At 45.3% G+C, this 17,368-nt stretch overlaps 1 protein-coding gene across 1 annotated transcript in view; it reads left to right on the top strand.

The window, feature by feature from the left end:
* Window positions 1–7,181: 7,181 nt before the first annotated feature.
* PRPS2 (phosphoribosyl pyrophosphate synthetase 2) overlaps window positions 7,182–17,368 on the top strand; it is a 30,736-nt gene continuing 20,549 nt past the window's right edge. Inside the window, exons 1-2 of the mRNA XM_044764430.2 lie at window positions 7,182–7,396; window positions 13,677–13,860. Coding sequence (XP_044620365.1) covers window positions 7,275–7,396; window positions 13,677–13,860 — 306 coding nt within the window. The 5' untranslated portion in view covers window positions 7,182–7,274. The remainder of the gene's footprint in view (window positions 7,397–13,676; window positions 13,861–17,368) is intronic.

The raw sequence follows: 17,368 nt of genomic DNA on the forward strand, positions 1-17,368 counted from the left end.
TCCCCTTGCCTCTCAAAAAAGCTTACTCTTTAATGACCAATTTCCATGGAAAGGAGTTAGCTTAATATTCGTCCTCATTGAGTTCAAGTGAGGTTTACTTTTGTTCCTATTTTGTTCTGGTTTTCATTTTATTGAGTATCATTATGAACTCACTGATTTTTACATATTTGGTACGTTTTAGGCAACTGACATTCCACGAATTTTTGCTGTTCACACTGTCCTTCCTTTAATCAATAGTGACCGCCTTAAGCCGGCTCCTTTATCCTTGGGACATACTCCTCCTTGTCTTTGATAATAGCCGAGGCAAGATGTCCTGACTCACATGGTCCATTCCCTGTCCCAGACCTTGGAGCTGCCAACTCCCCAAGGATCCCTGGTTCCTTTCAGTGGGAGGCAGCATTTAGACACCAAACTCCCAACTCTGAAAACCGGTAATTAAAGGGAAGAAAATGAAACTTTTGTCTTGCTTTTCCAGTACAATATGGGTAACCAAGCAGCCCCAGAAGATGAAGGGAAGCTCTTCTTTACTGAAGAATTCCAGCTAAGATTTGTAGACAGGAAGAGATGCTAGAACTAGAATATTAGCATTTTGCAAGAGTAGAAAGCCTTATAATGGAGGAATCGGTCTGTCACCACCTTACACTAGTGATTATCTCAACACTGCTAATAGCAGGACAACCTGACACGTTAACATGCTGGATGTGATCGTGGTATTGGAATCATAAAGAAAAATGTCCTTATCTTTTTTAACAGCTCTTAAGCTCTTATTGAGATATAATTCACACACCACTCAATTCACCCATTTAAAGTGTAAAATTAAATGGCTCTTAGTATATTCACAGAGTTGGATATCCATCTCCACAATCAATCTTAGAAAATTTTTGTTACCCCCAAAAGAAACTCCACACCCCTTAGTGATCCACTCCCTAGTCCTTCCACCCCCGCCCCAGCCCTACGCAACACCTAATTAACTTTCTGTCTGTAGATTTGCCTATTCTGAACATGGAATCATGCAATATGTGGTCCTTTGTGACTGGCTTCTTTGACCTAGCATACTGTTTTCAAGGTTTATTCATGTCATAGCAGGTATCAGAACTTCGTTCCTTTTTATGGCTGAATAATATTCCAGTGTGTGGATAGACCACATTTTGCTTATCCATTCACCAGTTGATAGACATCTAGGTCATTTTTATCTTTTGGCTGTTGTGAATAGTGATGCTGTGAACATTCATGTAAACTATTTATTTCAGTACTGTTTTCAAATCTTTCAGCTGTACACCTAGGGGTGGAATTGCTGGATGATATGGTAATTCTATGTTTAACTGTTTCGGGAACTGCCAGACTATTTCCAAAGCAGCTGCATCATTTTAAATTCCCACCTGCAGTGTATGAGGTTTCCAATTTCTCCACATTCTCGCCAGCATTTGTCATTATCTGTCTTTTTGATTCCAGCCATCCTAGAGAGTGTGAAGTGGTGTCTTATGGTGGTTTTCATTTGCCTTTCCCTGACGGCTAACAATGCTGATCATCTTTTCCTGTGTTTATTTGCCATTTGTATATCTTCTTTGGAGAAATATCTATTCAGATCCTTCGGCTATGTTTTTCCTTTTTTAATGGACTCTATTTTTTTAGAGGAGTTTTGAGTTCACAGCAAAATCAAGTGGAAAATACAGAGCATTCCCGTATACCCCCGCCTTGGCCCACGCACAGCCGCTCCACGATCAACATCCTGTACCGCAGTGGTACGTTTGTTACAACTGACGAACCAACATGGACGCATCATTATCAACCACAGTCCATAGTTTACATCAAAGTCCACTCTTTGTGTTGTCCATTCTATGGGTTTGGACAAATGTATAATGACACATATCCACCATTATAGTATCAAACAGAACAGTTTCACTGCCCTAAAAATCCTCTGGGCTCCACCCCGTCATTCCTCCCTCCCCACTAACTTCTGGCAACCACTGAGCTTTTTGCTGTCTCCGTAGTGTCGCCTTTTCCAGAATATCACAGAGTTGGAATCACACACTATGTAGCCTTTTCACATTGACTTCTTTCACTTAGTAACATGCATTTGAGGTTCCTGTGTCTTTTCGTGGCTTGATAGCGTGTTTCTTTTCAGCACCAAATAATAGTCCATTGTCTGGATGTAACAGTTTGTTTATCCATTCACCTACTGAAGGACATCTTGGTTGCTTCCAAGTTTGGGCAATAAAGCTGCTATTCATGTGCAGGTTCCTTTGCCTATTTTTAAATTGAGTTATTTGTCTTTTTTTATTGAGCTGTGGTTGTTTTTCATACATTCTAGATGCAAGTCCCTAGTCGGATATATGAGTTGCAAACATTTTCTCCCTTGCTTTGGGTTGTCTTTTCACTTTCTTTCTTTTGTTTTTAAAGATTTTATTTTTCCTTTTTCTGCCCAAAGCCCCCTGGTACATAGTTGTGTATTTTCAGTTGTGGGTGCTTCTAGTTGTGGCACGTCGGACGCCGCCTCAGCATGGCCTGATGAGCGGTGCCATGTCTGTGCCCAGGATTCGAACTGGCGAAACCCTGGGCCGCCGAAGCAGAGCACACGAACTTAACTACTCAGCCATGGGGGCGGCCCCTCTTTTCACTTTCTTGATGGTATCCTTGGAAGCACAAAAGTTTTTAATTTTGATGTCCAATTTATCTATTTTTGTTGTTGCTGTTGCTTGTGCTTTTGATGTTATATTAAAGAAATCATTGCCTAATCCGAGGTCGTGAAGACTTGTACCCATGTTTTCTTCTGAGAATTGTATAGTTTTAGCTCTTGCATTTAGCTCTTTGACCCATTTTGAGTTAATTTTTGTATATGGTGTGATATCTTTTTATAGATGCGGACTAAAGAATTTAGAGATGAATATATGGTGACTGTAATTTAAAATACTTCAGAAGACATAAATGAAGCAAATCTGGCAAAATTTTGACAGCTGCTAAATCTAGGTGGTAGGTTTATGGGTGTTCATTATACTCTCCTCTCGATTTAAAAACTTTTTTTCTCTAAATACTAGAAAGTAAAAGGAAAAGACATAGAAATAAAAATCAGAAAAAAATACTTGATTATGAATGAAAATGTCACTAATAGAGGAATAAACTTGCATTCATTTTAATTTATGTTTTAAAGTAAATTATTTACAAACTTTAGCATTTTATAATTAGTTGTAAATTATTTGCCATACTCCTAATAAAAACGCACAATAAAATGGATGCCTCAGGGTGTCTTGGCATTGCTCTTAGAATCAGTGTTCTAGAGCTTCTTGCTCTAATAAGGCAAGGACTAGCCACGTACAGCTGTTGAGCACTGGAAATATGGCGAGCCCAAATTGAGATGTGCTGTAGGTGTGAAATATACGTCAGATTTCTAAGACTTGGTTTGAAAAAAAAGAATGCGAAATATCTCATTAATAGTTATTTTTATATTGATCACATGTAGGAGTGATAATATTTTGGGATATATTGGTTTAAATAAAGTGTACTATTGAAATAATTTCACTGGTTTCTTTTTACTCTTTTTAAATATGACTACTAAAAAGTGTAAATTACATATGTGGCTTACACTGTATTGCTTTTGGACAGCACTGTTCCAGAGAGAAAAGGACTGAACTAGAAGGCCTGAATTCTAGTTTCCTTGCTGCCTTTTACTAGCCATGTGACTTCGGGCAATCTCTTCTATTTCTCAGACCAAGAATAGTTGGGAATGAATTCATTCAGCAAATATTTAGAGCTCTTACAATACACAAAGAACTCGGCTTAATGATGTGGGGAATACAGGATGTGAAACTGTTTACAAACTCAAATCAGTGTTTTCTCATCTCAGGCCTATCCACGAGTCAATGAAGATAGAACGATCTCATCATTTTTATCGTCCCCACTGACATTTTTCTTAAAATCATGAATATTTTACAATATGTCCAAGCTCAGAGATCACATCTACACATAGTGGATGTACTTTTCACCCTCTGAGTCTTGAGTCTATGAAGGTGTATTCCACTTTCCTGGAGGCACCCTCAACTCCACATTGTGTGCAGCAGTAAGCGCATTGCGGTAGACTGTCGGGGGACTGGAGGACTTAGTGTTCACATCCTTATAGTGCCCATACCACAAGAAGGCTGTTCTTGGCCATGTGACTTGCTTTGGCCAAACGCACATTAGCAAACGTGATAAGAGCAGAGGCTTGATAAACACTTGCTCATTGAGGCTTATCTTCTTGGAACCCTGAAGCCATGTTGTGAAGAAGCCTGAGCAGCCCCGAGGAAAGGCCCACAGGGAGGAGGAAAGGGACAGGGCTTCATTCAGACAAGTAGCTCTCAACTTGGGGTGATTTTACTCCTCAGGGGACATTTGGCAATGTCTGGAGACAGTTTTGGTTGTCACAACTGGTGGGGAGGTGCTACTGGCATCTAGCAGGTAGAGGCCAGGAATGCTGCTAAGCATCCTGGACAGGAGAGCGCCACAAGAGGACAGGACAGCCCCCCACATGAACAGGACAGCCCCACAACAAAGAATTACCCAGCCCAAATGTCAGTAGTGCCAAGGTTGAGAAACCCTGTTCTAGGCCAAGGTTTCCCCACAAGCTGGGTCCTATGGGTTCATGATAAAGGGGCTTGGGGGGCCGGCCCAGTGGTGCAGCGGTTAAGCGTGCACGTTCTGCGTCATAGCCCCGGGTTCGCCGGTTGGGATCCCAGATGCGGACATGGCACCGCTTGGCAAGCCATGCTGTGGTAGGCATCCCACATATAAAGTAGAGGAAGATGGATGTTAGCTCAGGGCCAGTCTTCCTCAGCACAAAGAGGAGGATTGGCAGCAGTTAGCTCAGGGCTGATCTTCCTCAAAAAAAAAGGATAAAGGGGCTTGGGAGAGAAGGTATTCAGACTTAAAGAAAATCACCTATAGCTGTTTTTTTAAGCTGATAGATTTACCAGTGACAGCTGTCTGGGCAGTCTGCTACTCATGATGATTTTAGAGGCCTCTCATCCCTCCCAATGGTACATTTCCCCTTGTTACTCTCAGCATTTCAGCATAGTAACTCACCAAAGTGTTGAGTCAACAACCATTTTATTAGTTGCCCAAATATTGCTTCTCCCTGTAGTATCGAATTCACGGTTTGTGACAATTCAATTCTAGCTTCCAAATCCCCGACAATTAATTAGCTACTTGGAGGTCCAGCAGGGGCTTTAACTTCTGCTCTTTTATAGAAGAGTCCGTTAGTTTTGTTTTCAAAGAACTGCGGCCCCACCATGCCAGCAAGAAGTCACTTTCCCCCTGAGAAGATCACGTATATATGTTGTGTGTGAGAAAAAATTTTAAGGACATAAAAATTACAGTAATATTGTTGGTAGTAAATTTTATTAGGAGAGTTTAAAAATAATAACATTAGCAGACTCAACAACAATTTTAGACATATGTTTGAGTATGAGTATAAATCTCATTGCTATGGTAATTAAAATACATAGAGAATAAATCATTGCAAGTAGGGTTTTGTTTTGATTTTTAATAATAGAGCACACACACATCTCCTGGCAGAATGAAAAAAGGGGCAGAAACGCTGCGAGAATTGGTGTTTTGGACAACTTTTTGGTAAGTAGGCAGATACTGGAGTTTAAAAGAAACACTGTGTGCTAGGTAGTCTAATTTGCAAAATACACAAACACAGATGCAAAAGTCCAGTGGTATGAATACTCCCAGTAATCTCTCAAATCCGAATAATATGAAGTCAGGTGAGAGCAGGCTTACAACCCACCTGCAAGTGGCCTTCTCTGTTGACGGAGAGCCAATTCTTGGCAGTGTTAGGTCGAACCCAACCATTTATCCAGCCCCTGGAATCCGTCTCCAGTGAGGAGCGTTAAACCGTGGTGACCAACATCGCCACCACCGGGGCCCCATGTAACACAGTGTCTTCCTCTACATTTGCTTTGTGCTCAGAGGTTGGCCCTGGGGCTGCGTTTGCTTCTTGAGAAAACCTTTTTGCTCGTGTCTGCAGGGAGGGAGGGCTCCGACTCCATGGGTGTGGAGGGCTGGGCTGGGGGCCGCCTGGGGCAGTTTGTGTTCCTGGGGTCAGGCCTTTGAGAAAGCGACAGACAGGAGGTTGTGAAGCTGGCCCAGGACCACCACCACCACATCTATCTAAAAATGAGGAATCTGGAGGGGCCTTGGTTTGATCCAACTTACTCTGCCCCCCTACTTGTGGTCAGGGCTCAGATAGTCACTGGCATTGTAGCTTTTTCAAGGACACTGGGCAATCCTGTAGTTAAGTCATCAGCAAATTTTGACTAAGGACTGGATGGTAAATAATTGAGGCTTTGTGTGCCAAGAGGCAAAATGGAGAGGATATTATGTAGGTACTTACATAATGAGAGAAAACAAATTTTCCCTATGTATTTATTGACGAGATCCAAAATATAATAACAATCAAGTACAAGTTTGCAGGACACACCTATTAATGAGAGGAAAGTTCTTTTGGAGGGGGATATTTCCCTTAATTGGGGTTCAAAGGTAGTGTAGCTATTATCGCGTAGATTGCAAACGTTCACTTATAAAAACAACGCTTAGCTCTCTGGTACAAACAGCTGCGCTATGGATCTGGCCCGCGGGCCCCAGTTTGCAGACCTTTGTAGTTGGACACTAGTCATCTGCAATGGGTTTAGGGGTATTCAGGGTTGCGGGTGAGGGTCGCTCCCGTTTGCGAGGCACCTCCATCGCCCCTTCCTTCCCCCTCCCTCGGTGTCCAGTTAACTTGGTTCATTGGCCCTCCCCCGCCAGGCAGGATAGAAAAGTCAAGATTGGGACCTACAAATGGCCCTCGGAGCAAGGGCAACTCTGTACTTCAGGACCACCCAGGGCCTTTCATCGGACCGCGGTCGGTGTGTGGACAGGCCCTCCAGCTCTCCTCCACTCCTGCGCCCCCTCCCTCTCTCGCTCCTCCAGCTTCTCCTCCCCCATCCCCAGCCTCTCCAATGCCTCTTCTCCTCCCCCCACCCCCGCGCCTCCTGCTCCTCCCTCCCCCACTAGCTCCTCCCTCCTCCACTAGCTCCTCCTCTGGGTCCCGCCGGGACGCTTTCCCGCTCCTCCACGCCACAGCTCCGCCCCCGAGCTCCGCCCCCTACAGCCCGCCTCCACGGCCCCGCCCCCAACCCCGCCTCCCAGGCTCCGCCCCCTGCAGCTCCTCCGGCTCCGCTCCTCCCTCAGTCCGGCCGCCGCGCTTTCCCGCTCCCGCCGCCGCTGCTCGTGCCGCCGCCGCCTCGCGCCCAGCCATGCCCAACATCGTGCTGTTCAGCGGCAGCTCGCACCAGGACCTGTCCCAGCGCGTGGCCGAACGGCTGGGCCTGGAGCTGGGCAAGGTGGTCACCAAGAAGTTCAGCAACCAGGAGACCAGGTGGGCGTCGCGCCGCCGGCCGGCCGGGCCGGGAAGGGCGCAGGGCGCGCGGCGGCGGGGCCGGGGTCGCCGCCCGCCCCCCCGGGACCCCCTCCGCGGCGCCCGCTCCCCCTTCCGGGGCGGGACGGCCACGGCGCGGCCTCCGCGCCACCGCCGCGGCGCCCGGGAGAAGCCCAGGAGGGCGGCCCCGGCCCGGAAGGGCGACCTCGGCGCGGTCACGGGGCGTCGGGGAGAGGTGGGCGCCGTGGGCGGGAGCCGCATCGGTGCCGGGCATGAGGGCAGGGATGTTTCCGCGTCGCTGCCGGCTGCTCCCGGACCCGGAGTGTGCGAGGGAAGGTTCCGCCCACGGCCCCGGCCGGGGCTGCGCACTAGATTCACCTGGGGCCATTTAAAACGCCGCTCCCCGCCCCGCCGCAGGCGTGCGGATCCAGCGGGCTGGGCATCAGCGTGGTAGAAGCTCCCGGGTGACGTTCTTGAGCAGCCAGGCTGAAGACCGCTGGGTTAACCAGAGCGCATGGTTGGGCAGAGGGTTTAAAGAGCTTGAAAACTCCAGGGCGCACGTGCTGGGTTCCCTTGTGCTGCCTCCGGTTTTTCTGCCTCCAGCATGATGGAGTTGTAGCTTCTTCGTAGTTCTGGGATTCTGCTGTGTCCAGCAGCAAGGCTGTGGCTTGAGTGTAACTGCCACCCATGTCTCAGGTCCACGAGAAGTGGTTGCCTCTGCCAGTGAGGTCAAGCGGGTGGCCCCGTCAAGCTGGGTCGGAGGCTCCTTTTTCCACCTACCTGAGTCCGCAAAGCTCTTTGACTAATTTCAAGTTGGTCTCGTTTTTCCCCCTACCTTAAATGTTTGGCACTGTACACGGTTACTGATCATTTTATATCTTTGGCAAAGGTCCAATTCAACCGACGTTTTCAACAAGTGGTGCTGGAACAATTGGTGCGAGCTGCCAAGAAAATGAACCTCCATCCATACTCCCACCATTTCAAGAATTAACTTGAAATGGATCGTAGACCTAAAGTAAAACGTAGAACTGAAAATTTCTGGAAGGAAACATGGGAGAAACTCTTGGTGACCTTGAGTTAGGCAAAAATTTCTTAGATAACCAAGGAATAATAATAATACATATGGAAAAGATGGAATTTGTTGTTGAGTCAGCTTTTTAGGATATGTGGATCCCTTCTTCCAGGTGGGCAATCACCATTACACGGCCCTGATAATAACCAAAGTGAGGAAACGTTTGTGGATGAGTGCTAGATGGTATAAATGCCGGGAGTCCTTCAGCCAAAGAATTCTGCTTTTCAGTTTAATACAGAAGTCTAGGAGAATGGGCAAGGGCTTTGGAGAAGGAGAGTATAGCTAGATGTGAATGCTGTGATATTTTGCCAGTCCTGTTCAAGTTTCGGTAGCTTAAAGAGGAATGGGATAAGCACAACCAGAGGCGCTGGCAACTAGAATATACAACTATGTGGGCGGGGGGGGGGGGGGGGGGGGGGGGGGGGCGGGGGGGGGGGGGGGCAGGCGGTTTGGGGAGAAGAAGAAAAAAAGATTGGCAACAGATGTTAGCTCAGGTGCCAATCTTTAAAAAAGAAGAATAGGATAATAGTTTTTGTTCAGGAGGTGATGTCATGTAAGTAAAGGACCAATTTCTGGATGAAGTGGGTTTTGAAAGCAAATATGTTGCCCTTCCGTGTTATCTTAGCACAGCCCAATCCTTTGCTGTTAAAGAGCATGGTTAATCTAGACCAGAAGTCCATTGCGGAGTCGCTGTTGGATTTCTGCTCAAAATGATTATACTGTTGGGTGAAACTCAGACATTGAAGTATGATTGTTTATATGCTTGTTTGAAATGTAAAGCAGACCCCATTTTATTTGATTTTGAACGTTTTATAACCATCAACTGATAATTAGAAATCACGAGGTCTCGAAAACCGCTCAAGATGAAGTCTGGGAATTGCTCCTGTAGTTACATTTTATGTTTTTGATATCTCGAGTGTAAAAGGTTAACTTCCTGACTTTTCTCTTTCCCATGAGCCATCTAGGTCCGGAGTTGAGTTTTACAAACAGTCCTCTCCATACTAGTACGCTGCTAGTGATCCGGTTTTTAATGTGTGGTCTTAGAGATGAGAAACAAAAGGAAGAGAAAATTGATTGAACTCATGTCAGGGGCCCCTTCCTGAATCTGTTGCTGAGCCAGGACCAGAAGTCTGGTGTGCTGTCCCCTGGTCATCACTCCTTCCATTCCCCATTTTTAAAACACTACCTAATCAGACACAGAGCCTCCTGGTTTTCCCTTCTCATCTCTAAATCATTTCAGATATGCAGGGAGGTGTCTGCCCAGCTTTACTATAGGCTGCTGAAATCCCACGATGTCTCCTAGGACAGCACTGATGGTGGTGTCTAAGATTAGTCTGTTGTAGCATTTTATCCTGGTCAGTTGACCTGCCCCCAGAGTCCTTAGCTGTATTGAAAGACCCAAAGTTCTGGTTATCAATGTTGTGTAACAAATCATCCCAGAACTTAACTGCTTAAAACAGCAATTGGTTATTTGACTTACAGACCCGCAATTGGGGCAGGGCTCAGCAGGGAAGGCTTGTTTCTGCCCCAAGTGGTGGCATTTAGGACAGTTAAGTGGGGCTAGAGGAGTCACTCCTAAGATGGCTCACTCATATGGCTAGTAAGCTGGTACTAGCTTTTGCCTGGGAGCTTGATTAACAACCTCAGTACCTCTCCACAGGGCTGCTTGGGCTTCCTTATGGCATGGAAGACAGGAAGTGGAAGCTACCAGTCTGTTAAGGCCTGGACCCTGAAGTTGGTGCATCATCACTTCTGTGACATTCTATTGTCAAGCACAGAGTCCTCCCAAATCCAAGGGTAGGGGACACAGACCTCACTTCTTCATGGGAAAAGTGTTAAAGTGTCTGTGGCCATCTTTTAATTATCACACCCATTCATTGTTGAGTCAGATAAACTCATCTGCCTTCCTATTTCAGAATCAGTAAAGATCCTGTGTCTGAACGGCGAATGGATGCTACCTTCTGGCCATAGTTTTTAAAAGACCTAGAATAAAGATCAGTCGTGATCATCTTTATGAGTAGAAGCAGGAATAGCTTTGGAAAAAATGTTGCCATGGTGATGGTATTTTCCGTCTTCCTCTGGACTGCTAGTCATATGGGGATTGAGGTTCCTTAGGAATAATAGGCCAGTGAGGCTGATCTTTTGGGATAAACAGTCATAACACCAGGAGTTGGCAAACGTGTTCTGTAATGGGCAAGATAGTAAATATTTTAGGCCTTGCGAGCCCATGTTGTCTCTGTTGCTGCTGATTCTTACAGTTGTGTAGGTTAGGAGTCCATCATGGGTCACTGTGTTCCTTTCTGGAGGTTCCGGGGGAATCGCTTCCCTGGTGTTTCCCAGGTTTTAGAGGCTGCCTGCATTCCTTGGCTCTTGGCCCCTTCCGTCTTCAAAGCCAGCAGTATAGCACCTTTCTGACCCTGTTTCAGTCCTCATATCTTTTTCTGATTCTGACCTCTTCTGTCTCCCTCTTCCATTTTTAAGGACCCTTGTGATTACATTGGGCCTGCTCGAATAATCCAGGATAATCTCCATATTTTAAGATCAGCTGATTAGTAATTTTAATTCCATCTGCCAACATGTTTCCCCTTTGCCATGTAAACTAACATAGTCCAAGGTTCCAGGAATTAGGACATAGACATCTTTGAGGGGCCCTTATTCTGCCCACCACGCCATTCTGAGCTCGTGGACTGTAGATTGTCGACCCCTGAGCTATGTAAGAAAGTGATTTCCAAATTGACGTCATCTCACAGTTGATAACAATATTCACAAAGGAATTACATTTAGCTCCTTAGGACTCAAAATAGGAGGGCGAACATAGAATTGTGTCTGTCCCTGTCGTCCTGAGGTTGGCATTGTACTATTCCCACCCATAGCAGAGAACTTGCAAGAATGACCCACTGCTACCAAAACTCATTTTCAGATCATGTCAACTTGAGAAACTTCATTTTTCTCTTCTGATTATGCTATTTGAAGTTGGGTAGAAGCTTCTGTTGATTCAGATAGACTACTACCTGGTATCCCAAATGTCAACTTATTTTTAAATTTTGTTTGGGAATAATTGACTCTTTTAATAAAATAATATCATTGGGTATAATTGGCTTCTGATAGGAGGAGAGATAAGAGTATTTACATGCCTTACTTACTGTATTTTTTTAATTTATTTTTTTGTGAGGAAGATTGGCCCTGAGCTAACGTCTGTTGCCAATCCTCGTCTTGTTTTTTGCTTAAGGAAGATTGTCGCTGAGCCAACATCTGTGCCAGTCTTCCTCCATTTTATGTGGGATGCTGCCACAGCATGGCCGATGAACAGTGCTCTGTCTGTGCCTGGGATCTGAACCTGCAAACCCTGGGCCACCGAGGCGGAGTGTGCGAACTTAACCACTAAGCCACCAGGCCTACCCTCTCTCACTTATAATTTAAAAATAAGATTCATTAAATTTCTTTTCTGGGTGAGCCTTCAATTTACAGTCAGTTCTGCTGTAATGTGACATATGCGTTCCTAAAAATCACCATGCTATGCAAAATCATACAATAAAAACCATAAGGTTTTTGGGAAAAATGGGGTTGATATGCAACAGTCAAAACTTCCTCAGTGTCATATTAAAAAAAGATGGGAACATACAAAAAATGGTAAAACACTGTTCCATATATTACATGTTTGAAAAATACATAAATGCGACAATAAATATGGCACTTGGCATTGAAAAACACCTGCAGCTTGCTTGTTGAAGCGTGTGTGTGTGTAGTTTTTCTAAGTGGCTCCATTCAGCTGGATGCAGTGCAGTCTTCTGCATTCCCATCTTAGGATGTGAGGTCGTGCGTAGGCCAACGCAAAATTCATGTTATGCTCAAATTGTTCCTAGGATATCAATTGTTGGAACAAATTTCCCTTTTGAAAACAAGCGTTGTAGCAGAGCTGACGGTCTCTTTGGTTCTTAGGAAGTGTTCTGTGAAGGGCCTGCCTGAGCACAGGGCACGATTTTGCTTTTCTTCCCATGGAAGGCACATGCCAGTGAGGGGTGGCTCGCTCTCATGTTGAATGCTCAGAATTCTATGCCTGAAATACAGAAATTTTCCAATAGGCAATTTTCAAAGACTTTCAAAGCTCCCATCCACACTTTCTCAAGAAGCTACTGGAGGATGCCAACCAGAAAAACAAGGAAGTACATCAAGAAAGAGGATACAGAAAGTGGGAAATCGAGTGTGAGAGAGGGGTGGGGGGACTCCCCAGGGGGCAGCTGTGCACAGGGAGAAAGAGAACCCAGGCCAGCCAGCTCTGGGAGAAACCTGGGTAGGACAATGGAACGGAGATCGCACTGGAGGCCTCTGACATCACGGGATTTGGATCGTTAGCCAAGTGTTGAACATGGAATTTATATTCAGTACTTAGAAAACTTGGATGAAAAGGTAGGATAATTTCCTCCAGGGTAAAACAAACCAAAAACAATGTGCATAAAAGGGCAGTATTGCTTCCAGTGTACTCTGTGGCTCACCTCTGAAGAGCATGTCCACGGTGAAAATGCAGACCTCATATTTGGTTAGGATATTGGTCTGTGTTGGGATGATGGAGCGATGAGACAGGAAGGCTGCACAGCATGCAGGGGATGGGACGGGGAGGAAAGAGGGTTGAGTCCTCATCTTCATAGTGAGAAGTCAACCCATGATGCCTGAAATGAAAAAGCAAGATGAAACAATACAACCCTATTAGCTCGAGACTTGAAGATAGATATCTAAAACCACATCAAGAGTTGAAATTGGTTGCCTCTGGGCTATTTATTTGTTATGAGCCTTACAGGATGATTTGAATTTTTTAAGCAGTGTGTATCTGTAACTTGAATAACAGTAAAAAACAAACTAATCATAATATTTAGCAGAAAAGAGTTAACAGAATCAAGACGAATTTCTAAAGAGCGTATAAGATCCCCTTTGCACGTGTTGTCACAGCATGTTGTTGGGGGCGGTGAGGTCAACCCGTGTGACTCCACCAGGGGAGGACCCTGGAGGCTTGCGCCTGGTTTCCCCGGGACTTCATCCTGTGCGTCTTCCCTTTGCTGATTTTGCCCTGTGTCCTTCCACTGTGATGAATCATAGTTGTGAATACAACTGTATGCTGGGTCCTGGCGACTCATCACACCCTGGGGGGGTCTTGGGGACTCCCAAGACAGAAGTATACTTTAATATTAACAGATGGCGTTGTCCTTTTCCTAGCGTGGAGATTGGTGAAAGCGTGAGAGGGGAAGATGTCTACATCATCCAGAGTGGCTGTGGCGAAATCAACGACAACCTGATGGAGCTCCTCATCATGATCAACGCTTGCAAGATCGCCTCCTCGTCCAGGGTGACCGCGGTGATCCCGTGTTTTCCATACGCCCGACAAGATAAAAAGGACAAGGTATGGGGGTTGTGTCCTCTTGGAGGAGCCTGCTCTGGGTCAACGTCTGTGTTTTATTCCTCACATGTTATCTCAGAATCTGCAAAACGTTTGCTTTCTGTTTTAATGGTCGAGTAAATATGCCTTCTCATCTTGGCTTTTTCAAAGGTTGCTCTCTGAACCAGCCCTCATGTTAACGTTTATAGATACAGAAACAGATAAAGCATATTTTTGCGGGTATTAAAATACCATTATAGACCTTGTGATGAAATTGTTGTGTATCTTCGGTAGTGGATAGAACGAAATAGACACACACGCCCAGTGAGTGCAGAAAACTGGGGCAATCGGAATCAGAATCAGATCAGTGGATTGTATCCATGTCGGTATCCTGGTTGGGATATTGTACGGTGAAGTTTAATTTTAAAACTATACCGTTGCCTCTTTTTAGCCTTTCAAGAAGAATGAAGTTAATGTTGTTTATTCTTTTAGCAACACTAGCACTATCGGAGGTCTGAGTTTCTAGAAGAAATTGAAGAGGATATGGTCTCTGCCTTCAAGGAAAATCAGAGAAGTCGGAGTTTGAGGGGAACGATAAAGGGGGTTGTGTGAGTTTCCCAGGGCTGCTGTAATGGAGTACTACAGACTGGGTGGCTCAGAACAACAGAAATGTATTCTCTCAGAGTTCTGGGGGCCAGACGTCAGAAAGCAGGCTGTCAGCAGGACTGGACTCCCTCTGAAGACTCTAGCGGGCAAGGCTTCTTTGCCCCTTCCGGTTTCTGGTGCCTCCTGGCATGCCTTGGCTTCTGGTGGCATCACTCCTATCTCTACCTGTGTCTTCACATGGCCTTCTTCCCTGTGTCTCTGGTATCTTTTCCTCTTTTATAAAAGGACAGTCATTGGCTTTAGGGCCCATCCTAACCCAGAATGACCTCATCTTGACCTTTACCTTAGTTATATTTGCAAAGACCCTCTTTCCAAATGAGGTCCTATTCTAAGGTTCTGGGTGGATGAGTTTTTGGGGATCCCATTCAGCCCCCTGCGGGGATCAACTCTTGAGCCGTTTTCTGCTCTGTATCTTAGGAAGAGATGTTCAGTCGGGTTCTGCGTGCATCCTTCCCAGTTTACAAGGCACACTGCTGTTCTGTGATGTGGTAACTCATTAGGAGACAGGTTTCCCCCAATACACCTCCGTTTACCTCCATAGTTCATTTTCTGAAACAGCGTAAATTTCCAAACAGCACACACAATCCCCTCATATATGAGAAAATTTCTTTATAAATTTGAATTCGTATACCAAGGTTCCCCTAAATTTTAATGCCAAACTCTTCAGGCGTGGTTTCCAGACCTCTTGCTGAACACAGCTTAGTTAATGTTTCACTAAAAATTTGATCTCCAGAACTCCATTCCACACTGGAGATGTGATTTACCATATATGTTAGAAGGTGTCAGCAACCTTTTTCCATAAAGGCTGTATGGCCTCTGTGGTAATTACTGAGCTCTGGTTGTCCCTCAAAGACAGACAGACAATACATAAATGAATGGCAGTATGATAAAACTTATTTGTGGACACTGAAATGTGAATCTCATATCATTGTTGCCTGCCAGGAAATGCTCTTTTGATTTTTTTCCAACTAGTTAGTCACGTGAAAACCATTATTGGATCACAAGCAGTGCAGAAACAAGTGGCTGGTTGGACTTGACCCGCGGGCCACAGTTTGCTGAGCCCTGGAGTAGAGCATTGATTGGTTGATGTGTGTGTGTGTGGCTGTCACTTTGTGACTCAGCTTTAGCTTATGAGCTGCTGAAACCTCAGGTCACACGTGCTGCTGCGAAGCATTGGCCCTCTCACTTGTTATTTATGGAGCTTCTTTCTAAACTTGATTTGAAAGTTTTATGTGCATTTTTAGGTGCTAAATTTCAGTTTATTCATTTTGTCCCATCGAAATGGTCTTTTGTCTTAGTTATCCCTCCTATCTGTGTGTTCCCATGGGATTCTTGAGCATCTTCATCTTTGTCCATGCCATAAAGGGCTAATATTCTGCCACTGTTTCTCTTCCACTTGACAGGAGGTTTAGTAAATTCTATATTCTCTAATTCGGAATCAGGTTCTCCTTTGTTTCTAGTAGCTTTTGCATTTGGTGCTAAGATACTTGATACATTTTTATCTTCAGTAAATGATTTCTTTTATCATTACATGGCCCTTTCCCACCCTGTGGTGAGTTGTAATCCTAACTCCTTTGATACAAATATTGAGCCGCCTGCATTTTTTGTTTGCAAATATCTGATTTGCAGTTACTTCTGTAAGATTGTATTTTCAAACTTTGTTTCTTATGTTTATTCATAATGAAGTCTTTGTTGTAAAGAGAAACTAGCACTATCTGGGAAGGGCCGTCTCCTGCCTTACAGGGGAGGGGCCGGCCGTCCTGGCCTCTGGCCTCTGGCCTCTGGCCTCTGCTTGCCAGCAGTGCCTCCTACTGCTGTGCTGACAAAAAGAGCCCTCAGAATTCTCACACTTGCATGGGTTTAACTGTCCTGTGGAACTGCATTGCCTTCCGACCAGCTCTTTATCCGTTTTCCTATTGTGGGGCATGTAGATGAGTTTTCCATTTGGGGCCATTTCAGGCGTGTTTCTTTCCTTCCTTTTGCTCTTTCTTAATCACTTTGCTGTAAGTGTGTTTCTTAAAAACGACATGGGAGCTGCTTTTCGTTTTTAACCCAATCAGACAATTCCATGACTTTCCGAACTTAACTGCCGATGGAAGAGAGAAGACGCTCCCCATCAACGCCACAAGCAAGGATGTGATAACAATTGAGAAACGGCATGAATGGCGACCGAGGGAATCCTGAGTTCAGAAATTGTGAGGCTTGTTGTTAGAGAAACTGATAGAAAAGAAGGAATCAGAGAAGGCTATATTAGTTTCCTAGGGCTGCTGTAAGAAATGACTGTAAACTGAGTGACCTAAAACAACAGAAATGCCTTCTCTCACGGTTCTGGAGGCCACAAGGCACAAAGCCAGGTGCGGCAGAGCCACGCCCCTTCCCAAGGCTCTGGGGGGAGGGTCCTTCCTGGTCTCTTCCAACTTCTGGTAGCTGCCGCATTCCTTGGCTTGAGGCTGGGTTACTCCAACCTCTGCTTCCACCTTCACGTGGCCTTCTCTTGTCTCTGTCAAACCTCCCTGTTTAAGAATACATGCGATAGCATCTAGGGCCCTCCAGGATAGTCTCCTGCTCTCACATTCCTTGATTTAATCACATCTGCCAAGACCCTTTTTCCAAATAAGGTGACTGTTACACAGGTTCCCGGGATTGGGACCTGGTGTCTTTGGGGCCACCATTCGGCCCACTCCACGGGACCTTGAAGGAAGTCACTGATGGGTTAATAAGTGGGTATTTTCAGGACAGTTCAAGCTGTGAGGCAGTCAGTTATCATCTAAGCCAGAATACCTGAGAGCTTGAAAGGGGACTCTATGAATAATTATGCCCAGAAACAAGTGTCCATCCCAAATGTCCCGGGCTAGTGTGACACATG

Source organism: Equus asinus, chromosome X (assembly GCF_041296235.1).
Source record: "Equus asinus isolate D_3611 breed Donkey chromosome X, EquAss-T2T_v2, whole genome shotgun sequence".
NCBI lineage: Eukaryota > Metazoa > Chordata > Mammalia > Perissodactyla > Equidae > Equus > Equus asinus.